General features: G+C 34.7%; 1 protein-coding gene across 3 annotated transcripts in view; it reads right to left on the reverse strand.

Annotated features, from left to right (window-relative positions):
- Positions 1 to 890: 890 nt before the first annotated feature.
- grh (grainy head) overlaps positions 891 to 12614 on the reverse strand; it is a 378710-nt gene continuing 366986 nt past the window's right edge. The window contains exons 13-17 of one of the 3 annotated variants that reach the window (XM_067110721.1): positions 12298 to 12344; positions 7479 to 7787; positions 5203 to 5407; positions 3589 to 3653; positions 891 to 2786 (exon numbers count right to left, since the gene is read on the reverse strand). In XM_067110721.1, coding sequence (XP_066966822.1) covers positions 2654 to 2786; positions 3589 to 3653; positions 5203 to 5407; positions 7479 to 7787; positions 12298 to 12344 — 759 coding nt within the window. In that variant the 3' untranslated portion in view covers positions 891 to 2653. The remainder of the gene's footprint in view (positions 2787 to 3588; positions 3654 to 5202; positions 5408 to 7478; positions 7788 to 12297; positions 12345 to 12614) is intronic. The other 2 variants (XM_067110722.1, XM_067110719.1) reach the window with 2 other exon arrangements.

A 12614-nucleotide genomic window follows, 5' to 3' on the forward strand; every position in this document is an offset into this window, starting at 1 on the left:
AAAAAAAAAAAAAAAAAAATGACAATGAGTATTCATAACAACCTTATGGAAAAAACTGCGAATATAACAAGCAGTTTTGAAAAAATATAAGGATCAGCAATTGCAAACTTCTGCGATTGATGAGAAATTAATTAGTCCTTCGCATGACCCAGCCAATTCAATGACAAAAAAAAAAAAAAAAATTAAAAATAAATAAGTAAAATAAAACTCGAATGTCAAGCATAGCTCGCCTATGCTATGTATAGAAAAATGACATAAGTGAAAGGACAGATTTGGCTTATGAGATGCGATGCCTCAACAAAGGAAAAAATAATAATATATAATAATAATAAATAAAACCGAGTTTTTTTTCCAAACTAGCAAAGACCAAGCAAGGCCTTTTGATTTCGTGCACTGATTCACCAACAGCAGCAACAATTGCGTGGGGCAAACTGCTTGTTGTTCCATCCTTGGGTACTTTCAGGCGGTCCAGTTAACATTAAAATAATAATAATAATAATAATAATAATAATAATAATAATAATAATATATTTATATATAAATTCATCAGGTAATAGATGAGGAAAGAGCTCACGTTCCCCTTCGTCATTTTTCCGCCACACAAATGGCTCATATAATACAATATACAGGACATTCTACATACAATCTAATACACAGTAGAAATGAACAAAAAAATTAAATTCACTGAGAACTACTAATTCGTGTTGAAAATGATGCGTGTGTGTGTGAAGTCGACAACATCATCATCATCATTGTTCTACAAATTATGGCACTATCATGAAAGATGTTTACTTGAAAGCAACTGAAATAAAAAATATATAAAACAGATTGGCAAGATATGTGGCACTGCATGGTCAATCATGGAGAAATCTAGAATAAAAAAAAAAACAATCAAGGGCTATTGGTTTTTTTTCTACAGATCAGGCTAATGCTGATCTGCTGCTGTAGATGTGATCACGAAAACACGAAAACAAATTTTTATTTTTTTTTTTTATTTTCAGTGGTTTCACTATTGGCTTGATTTGGATGAAATCATTTGCTGAAAGCATTACAAGGACATCTGCTGTACTCAATAACTTGTACTGTGCATCCGTCTTACGAGAGCTTGTAAATCTCCTTTAGAAGAAGGAAGCTTGTAGTAGACTGGTGGATCTAGAATGAATCACGGAATTCTGAAATGCTGAACATAACTGACTGAAATAAGGCCATGCAAACAACTCGCAAGGCATTTGCAAGTGTCAAACTCACGAAGCTGATTCAGTAATACAATCCATAATGACTAATAAACTCGGTTTCACATTAATTTAATCACTAACAAGAACATCTAAGTTTATTAAAGGCATTCGATACCCTGTTTACTTTAAGTCTGTCTTCATCATGGTTTTAAAATAGGTTTGATTTTAGCTGAGGTTACCACGAACAAAAGAAAAAAGGATTTTTTTGTGGATGGGATCTTCATTAACATAATTATTACGATTGTTGATCATCAAAGAATAGAGTACCTTGTGGTAATGGCGAAGGTACCTTATGGCAACTGGAATGTTTGCAGGTACCTCCGGAAAATGGGCAACTGGAGAGTACCTAACTCAAAAAAATAGTCTGAAGCACAAAGTAACTTCTAACATATTGGATGAGAAAAGCTTAAAACAGCCACTCTTGAATTACAAAACCTCCTTTTCTTATTGGTTTAGAAAATATAAAAATACATTTAACCACAGGTTACAGAAACCGTACACAATACATCTGCTAAACTGATGGTTTCCTATGGAGACTTATGAGTAATATACATTACTTTGAATTCCATTTTCCTACATGTAGGAACATAAACTGCATGATTCTTCCCTCTGCAGTTCAGCTTCCAGTTTTCTTAAAAAAAAAAAAAAAAAAAAAAAAAAAAAAAACACACACAGTATGGCAGCAAAGGGAAGTTTTGAGTCTTTGTCTACGTGGGCTCATGAAAAGAGAGAAAAAAACCTGACATAAACAGCAGATAAAAATAATTCATTACATTCCTGACAGGTTTCTGGACTGGAGAAAAGACTGTGCAACTTACTAGACGCAGTTACCAGAGATCTATCTATCTTCAACTATGTTCTCTATCTTTTTTAGGGGGGAGGGATGGAAAGGAAATTTAGTTCTCTGCCTTTACAATCAGCTACACAATGTAAGAGAACGCTAATGTTATTGAGCATCACAGAGGAACTCTCTCTGTTCTCTACTGATTTGGACATTTCTCGTCTTCAGTACCTCTGTACAATCAGATTAAAAGAAATCACCATCATAATGGTTCAAGTGTCTCTGTACTTTGGTAACCAGACTCTCTTCACAGCTGTGTGTGTCTCTCTCTACAGAATAAGCACTTAACAGTGACCTCCACTCCCACCTCCTCCTCCTCCTCCTCCTCCAAGCCTTTTGAAAGATGTGTCTGTCACTTCGCTGCAGTTGCAAAACGAACGAATCCAGAGAGAGAGAGAGAATGAGAGAGGGAGGGAGAGAGAGACAGAGAGAGAGGAGAAAACCTTTCTCTCCCTCTCTCTCACAAACATTATCTCTCCTATCCCTTCATTCTCCAGTGATACATATACAAATATATATATATTCATAATATCCAGGTAACAGCTGATCCCAATAGGATCCTCAGGGGCGCCACCGTTCAGTGCTCGACTCCGGTCAACTCGATGAGCGTCAAGTCGAAGCTTTCGACGTCCCGGTGCTGCACCTCCATCAGGAATAAATCCTCGTTGCAGTAATGACGAAGCATGTCGTCGTCAACTTTGGCAACCACACTGCAATGAAATGAGAGAAGAGTGAATTAAGAGAGCGCAGAAATGGCCTCCGGATGCAAGGGGGAATTGTTGCTGACACCGTTGCTAAAGATGGTGTCCCAATAAAGGGGAATTGTTGTTGACGCTGCTTTTAAAATGGCGTCTCAATCAAGGAGGAATTATTTTTGCTAGTCTTGTTTCTGAAAATGGCGACCGAATAAAAGTTAATTGTTACTGACGTTGCTTCTAACAATGGCGTTAGGACAAAGAGGGAATTCTTGCTGACGCCTGGATAAAAGGCGCATTGTTGCTGTTGCTGTTTCTAAAAATGACTTCTGGATAAAGGGGGAAATGTGGATGACATTGTTTCCAAAAAATGACTTCCGTACAAAGGGGGGGAGGACAGATGCTGACATTATTCCTAAAAATGAGTCAGGAGAAAGGGGGAATTTGCTGACATAGTTTCTAAAAATGGCATCCGAGTAAAGGTGGAATTGATGAGATTGTTTCCCAGAATAAAGGTCTGCATGTCTTCAATACAGAAGTGAACACGAAAAAAGAAAATTAATCTGATTTTGTTTTAAAAGTTCAATTAAAAAGTGGAGTTAATTAAGTCAGGGTTTTACTATGAAAATTTCTTTAGGAAAAATGTTGCCTGTGTTATTTTTTCATCTACAACCTTTTAAAAACATTTATCTTATGGATCAAATGACTTTACTTTTAAATTTTATCTTATCAAAACATTCTATTGTTGACTGAAAATTTGAAATTTTTTGTAGTTCAATTTTGGTAAACAACGAATGACAATTGCATCAATACTCACCCAACTTTATTTTTCCTGTATATATTTTTGATACTTTGCATTGGAATTTTGTACTTTTCCTCAATCTGGAAAGAAAGTGTCAGAGTCAATGTCAAAGTTTATTTGCATAAAATGTTCATTATAGCAATAAAAACTCATACTAAACTCACACTAATATGTGACGTTCATACATAACTTATAAATATTATAAAACGTTAGTCTTAGTATCTGACCAATTTACGTATTGTCAATGGTCAGTTAAACGCTTTGAGAGTGATATAATGAAGAGTCTGATTTTCCCGACCGTGAAGTATAATGTGTAGAAACACATAAAATCCATATATAATACGGGACACTATGTTCTCACTCATAATTTCCCATTTTATTAATATATTTAAACCTTTTCTTCAGTCCCATCCTTACCTTCTTGACAGAAAGACTAATTGCTATTAATTACATTAATTTTAGAACCGCTTACTCCCTATCATCTTAACATAACTCATATAATAAAAACTCTATTGTAAATCTCCTGGTGCTTTCTAATGAAATATCTTGAAGTAACAGTAAAAAAAAAATTGAAAACACTACCGATAAACACTAAGAAATACTTAAGTTCTGTGGATCACTTTATGCTTCCTATTGAAATTTCCTGAAATCAAAGTTAAAAAATTTAAAACATTACCCCAAAACACTAAGAAATACTTCATTCCTGTAGATCTCTTAATGATTTCTAATGAAATCTCTTGAAATGAAAAGTAAAAAAAAAAAATATAATAACCCTACCCACAAGTACTCTGAGAAATACTTAATTTCCTGTAGCTCTCTTTATCCTTTCTAATGAAATCTCTTGAAAAGAAAGTAAAAGAAAAAACTACCCACAAACACTAAAATAAATGCTTAATTTCTGAAGCTATCCTTATGCTTTCTAATGAAATCTCTTGAAGTGAAAGAAAAAAAAAAATTGAAAACACCACCGACAAACACTAAAAGAGATACTTCATTTCTGTAGATCGCTTTATGCTTCCTATTAAAATCTGAAATGCAAGTGAAAAAATTTAAGACATTACTCCGAAACACTAAGAAATACTTCATTTCTGTAGATCACTCTCTGCTTCCTATTGAAATCTCCCGAAATGCAAATGGAAAAATTTAAGACATTATCCCGACACATTAAGAAATACTTCATTTCTGTAGATCACTTTATGCTTCCTATTGAAATCTCCTGTAATGCAAGTGAAAAAATTTAAGACATTACCCCGAAACACAAAGAAATACTTCATTTCTGTAGATCTCTCTCTGCTTCCTATTGAAATCTCCCGAAATGCAAGTGAAAAAATTTAAGACATTACTCCGAAACACTAAGAAATACTTAATTTCTGTAGATCACTCTCTGCTTCCAACTGAAATCTCCCGAAATGCAAGTGAAAAAATTTAAAACATTACCCCGAAAGACTAAGAAATACTAAATTTCTGTACATCATTTTATGCTTCCTATTGAAATCTCCCGAAAAGTAAGTGAAAAAATTTAAGACATTACCCAGAAAGACTAAGAAATACTAAATTTATGTAGATCACTTTATGCTTCCTATTGAAATCCCCTGAAATGCAAGTGAAAAAAATAAAAAAGGCACTTACTGCTGAGAGCAAGCCTACGGTGCTAGGAGGAACCAGATGCAGGGGGGTGTACACATCTTCACCGTCCTGTCTGACGTAAAGCATCACCCTGTCGCTGAGAGGAGGCGTCAGCCGGGACCTTTTGGAGACGTGGGAGAAGACGTCAGCCATGGGGCTGTCTAAGGAGCCGTTGGCCAAACTTCCGCTAAGCTCCTTACGGCCGTCTCTGCAAGTGGGGTTAAGGTCATGCGTTAGAATACGTCAGTTTTGAAAGAAACTCAAGGAATGGAAGACGGACTGTGGATACTGAATCGTTTACTATCATATAATGTTATGTTGGAACAATGGACGATTTTGTTCGCGACTAATTCTAGGATCTATTTCATACAAAAACTAACCGCTCTTTTTTGAACTAACAAATCTGTGGTCATCACAAAATAAACAGGACATGCTAAATTATCACTTTTCTCATTGCCAATTATTATTTAAATATTCCCCATGTAAAAATAGGTAATCAAGTTCATGGAACTACTCTCATAATACAAACCTCATTAAATACAAACTTGTGCACCTTGAACATTTATCTTAAATAAAGAATTCTCTAGAATAAATTATGTCACTTTACCCCATACAATCAAGTCAATTATCATTACAATAATATAGTAAAATAACGCATATATTCTCTTCACAACTACTTTACAGTTGGCAAAAAAATAATATGACTGCAATATGGGTACAAATTCATAATATAAATGTTAATGCCTCTAAAAATAAAAAAAAAGGAATAACAACCTATCAAATATTACAATAATTTGTCAATAAGAAGATAGATAAATCACAACTTTACTCTAAATGAGTCAACTAACGAAAAAAAAGACATTTTCTGAGTCATTCCAAGGCAGTCTGTTTGTCAATCTTTGTCATCACACAGAAAAACTTTCTCTCTAAACAAAATGAAGCCATGCTCTTGAAAGCACATCTCATTTGGGCGAAATGAACAGCAAAAGCATTTTTTTTTCACCAAGTACAAAGCTAAGCTCGTTCCTTTTGAAAGCAAATACCAATCGAAAAACTGACTCCATAGTAGTTTCAAATATGAAAAATGTACACAAATTTTTCAAGTCAAGTAACTTCAACTGTCAAATATGGAATAAAACGAATCAAAATGGACGAAATTTATGCAAACAAATGATCAGATCCGTAAATGAATGATTAAATACAAATTTATTTTAAGCGCAGACACAAGCCACGCCCCAATGCAGAGTTGCCAAGTCTTTTCAGGGGAAGACGCAGTCTTGAAAAGTCTGGCAATCGCACTGAGAAATGGCGATGTTCAGAGTCATAATTTGAAGCAAACTGGCAATAACATGATACTATTGATATTTCAGTTTAAAAAGGAAAGAGATTTCTGATGCAGGTAAGGAATGGCGTAATCTAACGTGCAGGTCCAAAATACAGTATTTGTCAAGCTTGAAGAAAAGCTACATTTTGAAATGTTTCAAGCATTGTCACGGTGAAATAAAAAAGGCAAATATCAAAAACAGTACACGTCACAAGGAAAATAGAAAGAGCAAACTTACCTCGAGTCCAGAAAGACAGCTATAGGAAAAAAGAGAAGGAAAATGTGAAATGTGATAATTCTCAGATCACAGCACATAAAAATTGTCTATACTATTATGTGGCAAGAAAAAGAGGTAACATTTCCGGTACAATTCTTCCTAATAAGCCACTCAGTGTGTGTAAACAGGAGGAAGAATGAACAGCAAGCAGAGCTGTGAATAAGCAAGGGTTTCATTCCGTAGTAGCATACCAGCCTCGTGCATGTTATGTCTGAACTTCAAACAGTTAAGTAAGTTTTCTTCGAGAATGCGGTTGTGCGTGTGTGCTTATACATGTTGAGGTACATGAATGTTGAATGTTCCATAATTTATGCAGCAGTGATTAAAAAAAAGGTAGGCTAAAGGACACTGCCACAGGTTAAGTACCCACCAGCGTCCATAAAATGCTGGTATTGATTATCTGAAGAGTTGGAACTATGGGGGCAAACCTAACTGGAAGGAAAACACAAATGAAATCTAATGAATGTGTGTTGCTGGCAGGAGTCAAAGTAGCAGACGTTGATTTGAATTTTAGTGTTGTTTCTTGAACTGTTTTGAAGAGGCAAAGGAAGGTAGGAATAAGAGAAGGAGAAGGGAAAGGTGGAGGAGGAGGAGGAGGAGGAGGAGGAGGAGGAGGAGGAGGATTAACCAGGAAGAGGAAGAGGAGGAAAAGGAAGAGGTAATTTGGAGGAGTCTTACCCATAGGGCTGAGGGAAGCTGTAGTGGAACTTGTAGCTACTGCTGTTGGCTTTTGGCGAGACGGCTGTGGGCGGGGGTACCTGTAGAGGTGCTAACTGGGTGATGGTTGAGGTGGAGGAGAGGATGTTGGAAGTGGGTGGAGGTGGAGGAACAAGGGTTGGAGCTGGTGGTGTTGGGTCGAGGCTGTGTGGTGGTGGGGACATGCACCGTCCTGGGGTGGTGGGGAATCCATGCGTGGGGGAGAGATTGGATGGGGGCGAGCATTCCACTCCTACAGCAGCCCCCGCCACGGCCACGCTGCAGCCAGTACTGGAGGGGGAAGAACGAAGAACACACTCAACTCCCCGCCATTTATGAGTGGGACACAAACACAGTCGCACAGACACACACTAAGCATGTACGCCATCGTCATTCCCCAAACAAGATCACCATCATCAACATCATCTACAGCACAAACTACTCTTATCATCTTTGGCAGTCCGTCATAATATGCAGCTGGAGGCGTTCAAGGACTTTTGGGGAATGAAATTTTGATAATCTCGTCTTGGCTGACTGATAATATTTCAAATATACTCAATTTATCATAAGATACAGTACATGAACACAAAATTCACAGGGATAGCCTTTAGTCTGTAATGAACCAAAGAGGAAATTTTTTTTTAATTTAAAAATTGAAAATTCCCGATACTTAATAAATATGCGGATGATGGGGGTACAAAGGCCAGTTTATAAAAAAAAAATATATTCCTTCTGTAGGACTCAATAACAACTGAAATGAAAGAAATGACTAGAAAATGTGGAAATGAACGACGTCCATTTGATCAACCTCCAGAGCACAAAAGAATGGACCCCTCCAAGATTCCCAGCTAAAACTAAAATAAATGCAACCTCATTAACCTCATTTGTTCATCTATGGGACCTTTATCATGGGTGAATATTTAAAGAACGGAAACTGGTGAGCGTAAGCAATTGATCTGGAAGAAACCATTCGTAGCTGTTTATTTCACATCTGTGTATGTGTGTATGTATGTATGTAAGCATACATGTGAGTGTGTGTTTGCCTGTACATGAACAACGTACATTATTGAGTGAATATACATAATCTTCTCCGGAAATTGGTGGAGTTAAGGACCGTTATGTGTTAAAGGAAATGCATTCATTAACTTCCTAGTCATAGGACTGCAGATAAAAACTCCTACATTAAACACAGTTCGACAATGAAATTTCAAAAGAATGACTAGCCCCAATAGACTTCCTAGTGAACCTTATATTTCCTATATATGTTCACCTGCTTCTTCCTAAAATTTAAAATGAAAAAAGCACACTGAATTTTTTTCCCCTGTCATTTTACCAAGTTTAAGTCTCTGCATATGACAAAACACATCTCTGTCACAAATACTTATAAATTCCTAATACTTCTTATTTCGGCAACAAGAACATATACATGTATATGAGGAAATTACTATGTCTTGTAAATGAATGACTTGCAGTATTTTTTTTCTTGTATATGCTTTTTACAGCGCTTTGACCAAAATTATCAACTGCTTCTATTTAAGAAAGTACCTACTCAAGAGGTGTTGGTGAGAATCTCAACATGAAATTATTTCTTGTGGTACCTATTCAACAGAAATATCGCCTGTCTATTAGAAACTACACAGAAGCCCTTGGACTAAATTTAATTAAGTGTGCATGTCTTCAATCATGTATATTATTCATTTATGCCATAATTTCTTAAAGGTTTGACTTATGTGGTTTACAGAATAACTGTCCGTCTCTCTTTAATACTTATTTTTCCATCCATTTTCTGCAGTGCTCAAGTTGCCTTTCCAGCGTCCATTTAACCCTAGCTACTAAATATCTTACTAATAACAGTGACTACGTTCATTCATGGTTACTCAAAATTTTACTTGCTACCGCTGGCAACAATAAAAATAAGAATTCTAATCATACAGCTACGTATAACAACGCTACATGCATAAATTGTATCCTTGTATATATCTAAACATTCACGCATACATGCTACGTAACTGTGTAGGTGTTTCATCGCCATCAGCTGAATGAATGGTATATTTTTACGAACTAAAAATGTGCAGTCTAAGAGCAGCATACGTCCTCTCTCTATGCATAAATAATTAGTTCCTTTGCTCTAGAGCAATTTAACCTCCTGGATCAGGAATTCTGCGCAGGATTCTTGGGTCCTTCTCCAGATTAAAATCTATAGAGCTTCTATACATGACAAGTGCATCAGGTCACAATGCATATATATATATATATATATATAAATGATTCGTGCTTTCATGCATCGTGCAAGAGCTTTTATAAGTTGGAGGCGAGAAGGAAGTGTGTGTGGATGGAAGGACAGAAGGAAAGAAGAGGGATGAACGGTGACGGATAACGAATATGATAATGAAATGACAGAAATGAAGGAGATGGCGATAATAATGAGGCAAATGACAAGACAGTGTTGCTACTCAAGTTCCTAGCAGAGGTTGTCGAAATAAAAAAAAAACAAAACAAAAAACATTAACATTACTACGTATGCATTCCGTCTAAGTATCACCATTATGATTATCATAATTATCGTTATCGTGAGACTATCCTATTACTATCCTGTTATACTTCACGACTTTGGAAAAGCAGCGCCCATGTTTCATAATGATAAAAGTATTTGTCATTAGAAGAAAAATATTTCATCAACTTTGCAACCAATAATATATCTACTTTCGGGAGTACAAAATTAAAACGAATGCAAGCCTCAAAACAAATATAAATATATATATATATATATATATATATATATATATATATATATATATATATATATATATACTGTATATATATACATGTATTATAAATATACATATATATATATAAATATATATATATATATATATATATATATATATATATATATATATATATATATATATATATATATATATATAGGAGTTATGCTATATAGACTTTGTAACTGATCAGTAGGCCATACATAGAAGTTTTGTAACTGATCAGAGGGCCAGACACACGAAGTTTTGTAACTGATCAGAGGGCCAGACACACGAAGTTTTGTAACTGATCAGAGGGCCAGACACACGAAGTTTTGTAACTGATCAGAGGGCCAGACACACGAAGTTTTGTAAGTGATCAGAGGGCCAGACACACGAAGTATCTGGGAAGCTAAGGGCTAATATCTGTCTCTATAAACTTCCAAGGAGGACAGCGGTATAGTTAGCTGGACCAAAGGCTCAGTCTAGTAAAATGGAGAAGTTTTTGTTAAACAAATCTCATGACAGGCATCAGCCTCTTGTCCTTACGTAAGTTGCTTAATAATATTACATACTTGATTTATTTTGAACTTAAATCTCGTGACAGGCATCAGCCTCCTGTGCTTACGTAAGTTGCTTAATAATATTGCGAATTTGACAAAACTTGAGGCTGATAAACGGATGAAGGGTCAGGGAATATGATTAAGGGCGAGATAACAAGGAAGCCTTATTTTTGCATGTGCTTTGCAAGGGGCGAAGAGAAAAATAATATAAGACGAGGAATGATCAGAGCCCTCGAGTAGAACCAAAGGGCGCGCTAGACAAGGCATGAAACAAAGCACATGTGGCTTCGCCAAGTAAACCCGAGCTAGAACATCAGCGCGTTTGCCGGCAACTTTTGGCATCTTGCCATCTGACTGTGTACCAAGTATTAAATATTATTGTTTATTTTTAATGTACAATCGAAGCTGCGTATATTCGTTTCAATATCGACGAACAAGAGAGAATATTTTTAATTGAATTTCCATTGGAGTTTAGGCTAATTTGTGATGCTAGTTCATGTGAGTAAATCAATCTGTAATTGGCTACTTAATCCAAAGTTTGGCATCAAGATGCCAAACGATGCACAGAAGCATGGCTGGTGTGACAGCGAATTTAGTTTTGAAAATGGATGTACTAGAATTCTAGATGACAGGTAGGACCGTGTTGCATGCATCATTTTAAAAATATCACTAAAACATACTTTATATGACATACATACGATGTGGATAAAAAAGGACTGATATTCATATACGTGTGCGTGTCTGAGAAAGGTGACTGCTATATATATATATATATATATATATATATATATATATATATATATATATATATATATATATATATATATATATATATATATATATGTGTGTGTGTGTATATGTATATATATATATATATATATATTACTAAGAAATCACAAAAGTAAGCGCGTGATTTTGTGCCCCGAAGATGTGTTAAAATACACGAAAGTACTTGGCACTCTATCGTCTCATTCTGATATATATATATATATATATATATATATATATATATATATATATATATATATATATATATATATATATATATATATATATATACTGTATATACTGTATATATATATATATATATATATATATATATATATATATATATATATATATATATATATATATATATATATATATATATATATATATATACTATGCTTACAGCAAAGATGCAAATACATGCAAATACTGGAACCAAACTTGTAAATGTATCTAATTCAATACCAGCGAATTCATTCTGAGCTAAAGGGAGTACATATCTTAACGGTTTAAGAAAATAATAATAATAATAATAATAATAATAATAATAATAATAATAATATTAATAATAATAAATAGCTTGCATTTGCGTGAAAAAGATCCCCTAGACTGTCAACTGAAGCGCTGCTTTCCAAAGTCCAAAAGACTAAACAGGAAACTTTACCCTGTAATATATGCTACCTAAACCTGACCAATATAAACAAAAGCCGCTGAGATACTTGCCCATTGTCAGAGTCGTGGCTGTAGAAACTGTGAATCTCCATCGGGACCTGAAAAAGAAGCGGAACGCTGTAGAATTCTAAAAGAAAAAATCAGCCATTAGATTCGTATTACGAATTGATCACGCTGGATGTGATCGTTTTCTCTTTCATTTTCGTTACTGAGAACTGTTAGTTGATATGCTATTTCCTACAGGTGTTTTAACTATTAATTTATTTATACATATATATGTATATATACATATACTGTATATGTGTATATATATATATATACTATATATATATATATATATATATATATATATATATATATATATATAT

This window comes from Macrobrachium rosenbergii, chromosome 10 (genome assembly GCF_040412425.1).
Source record: "Macrobrachium rosenbergii isolate ZJJX-2024 chromosome 10, ASM4041242v1, whole genome shotgun sequence".
Taxonomy (NCBI): Eukaryota; Metazoa; Arthropoda; class Malacostraca; order Decapoda; family Palaemonidae; genus Macrobrachium; species Macrobrachium rosenbergii.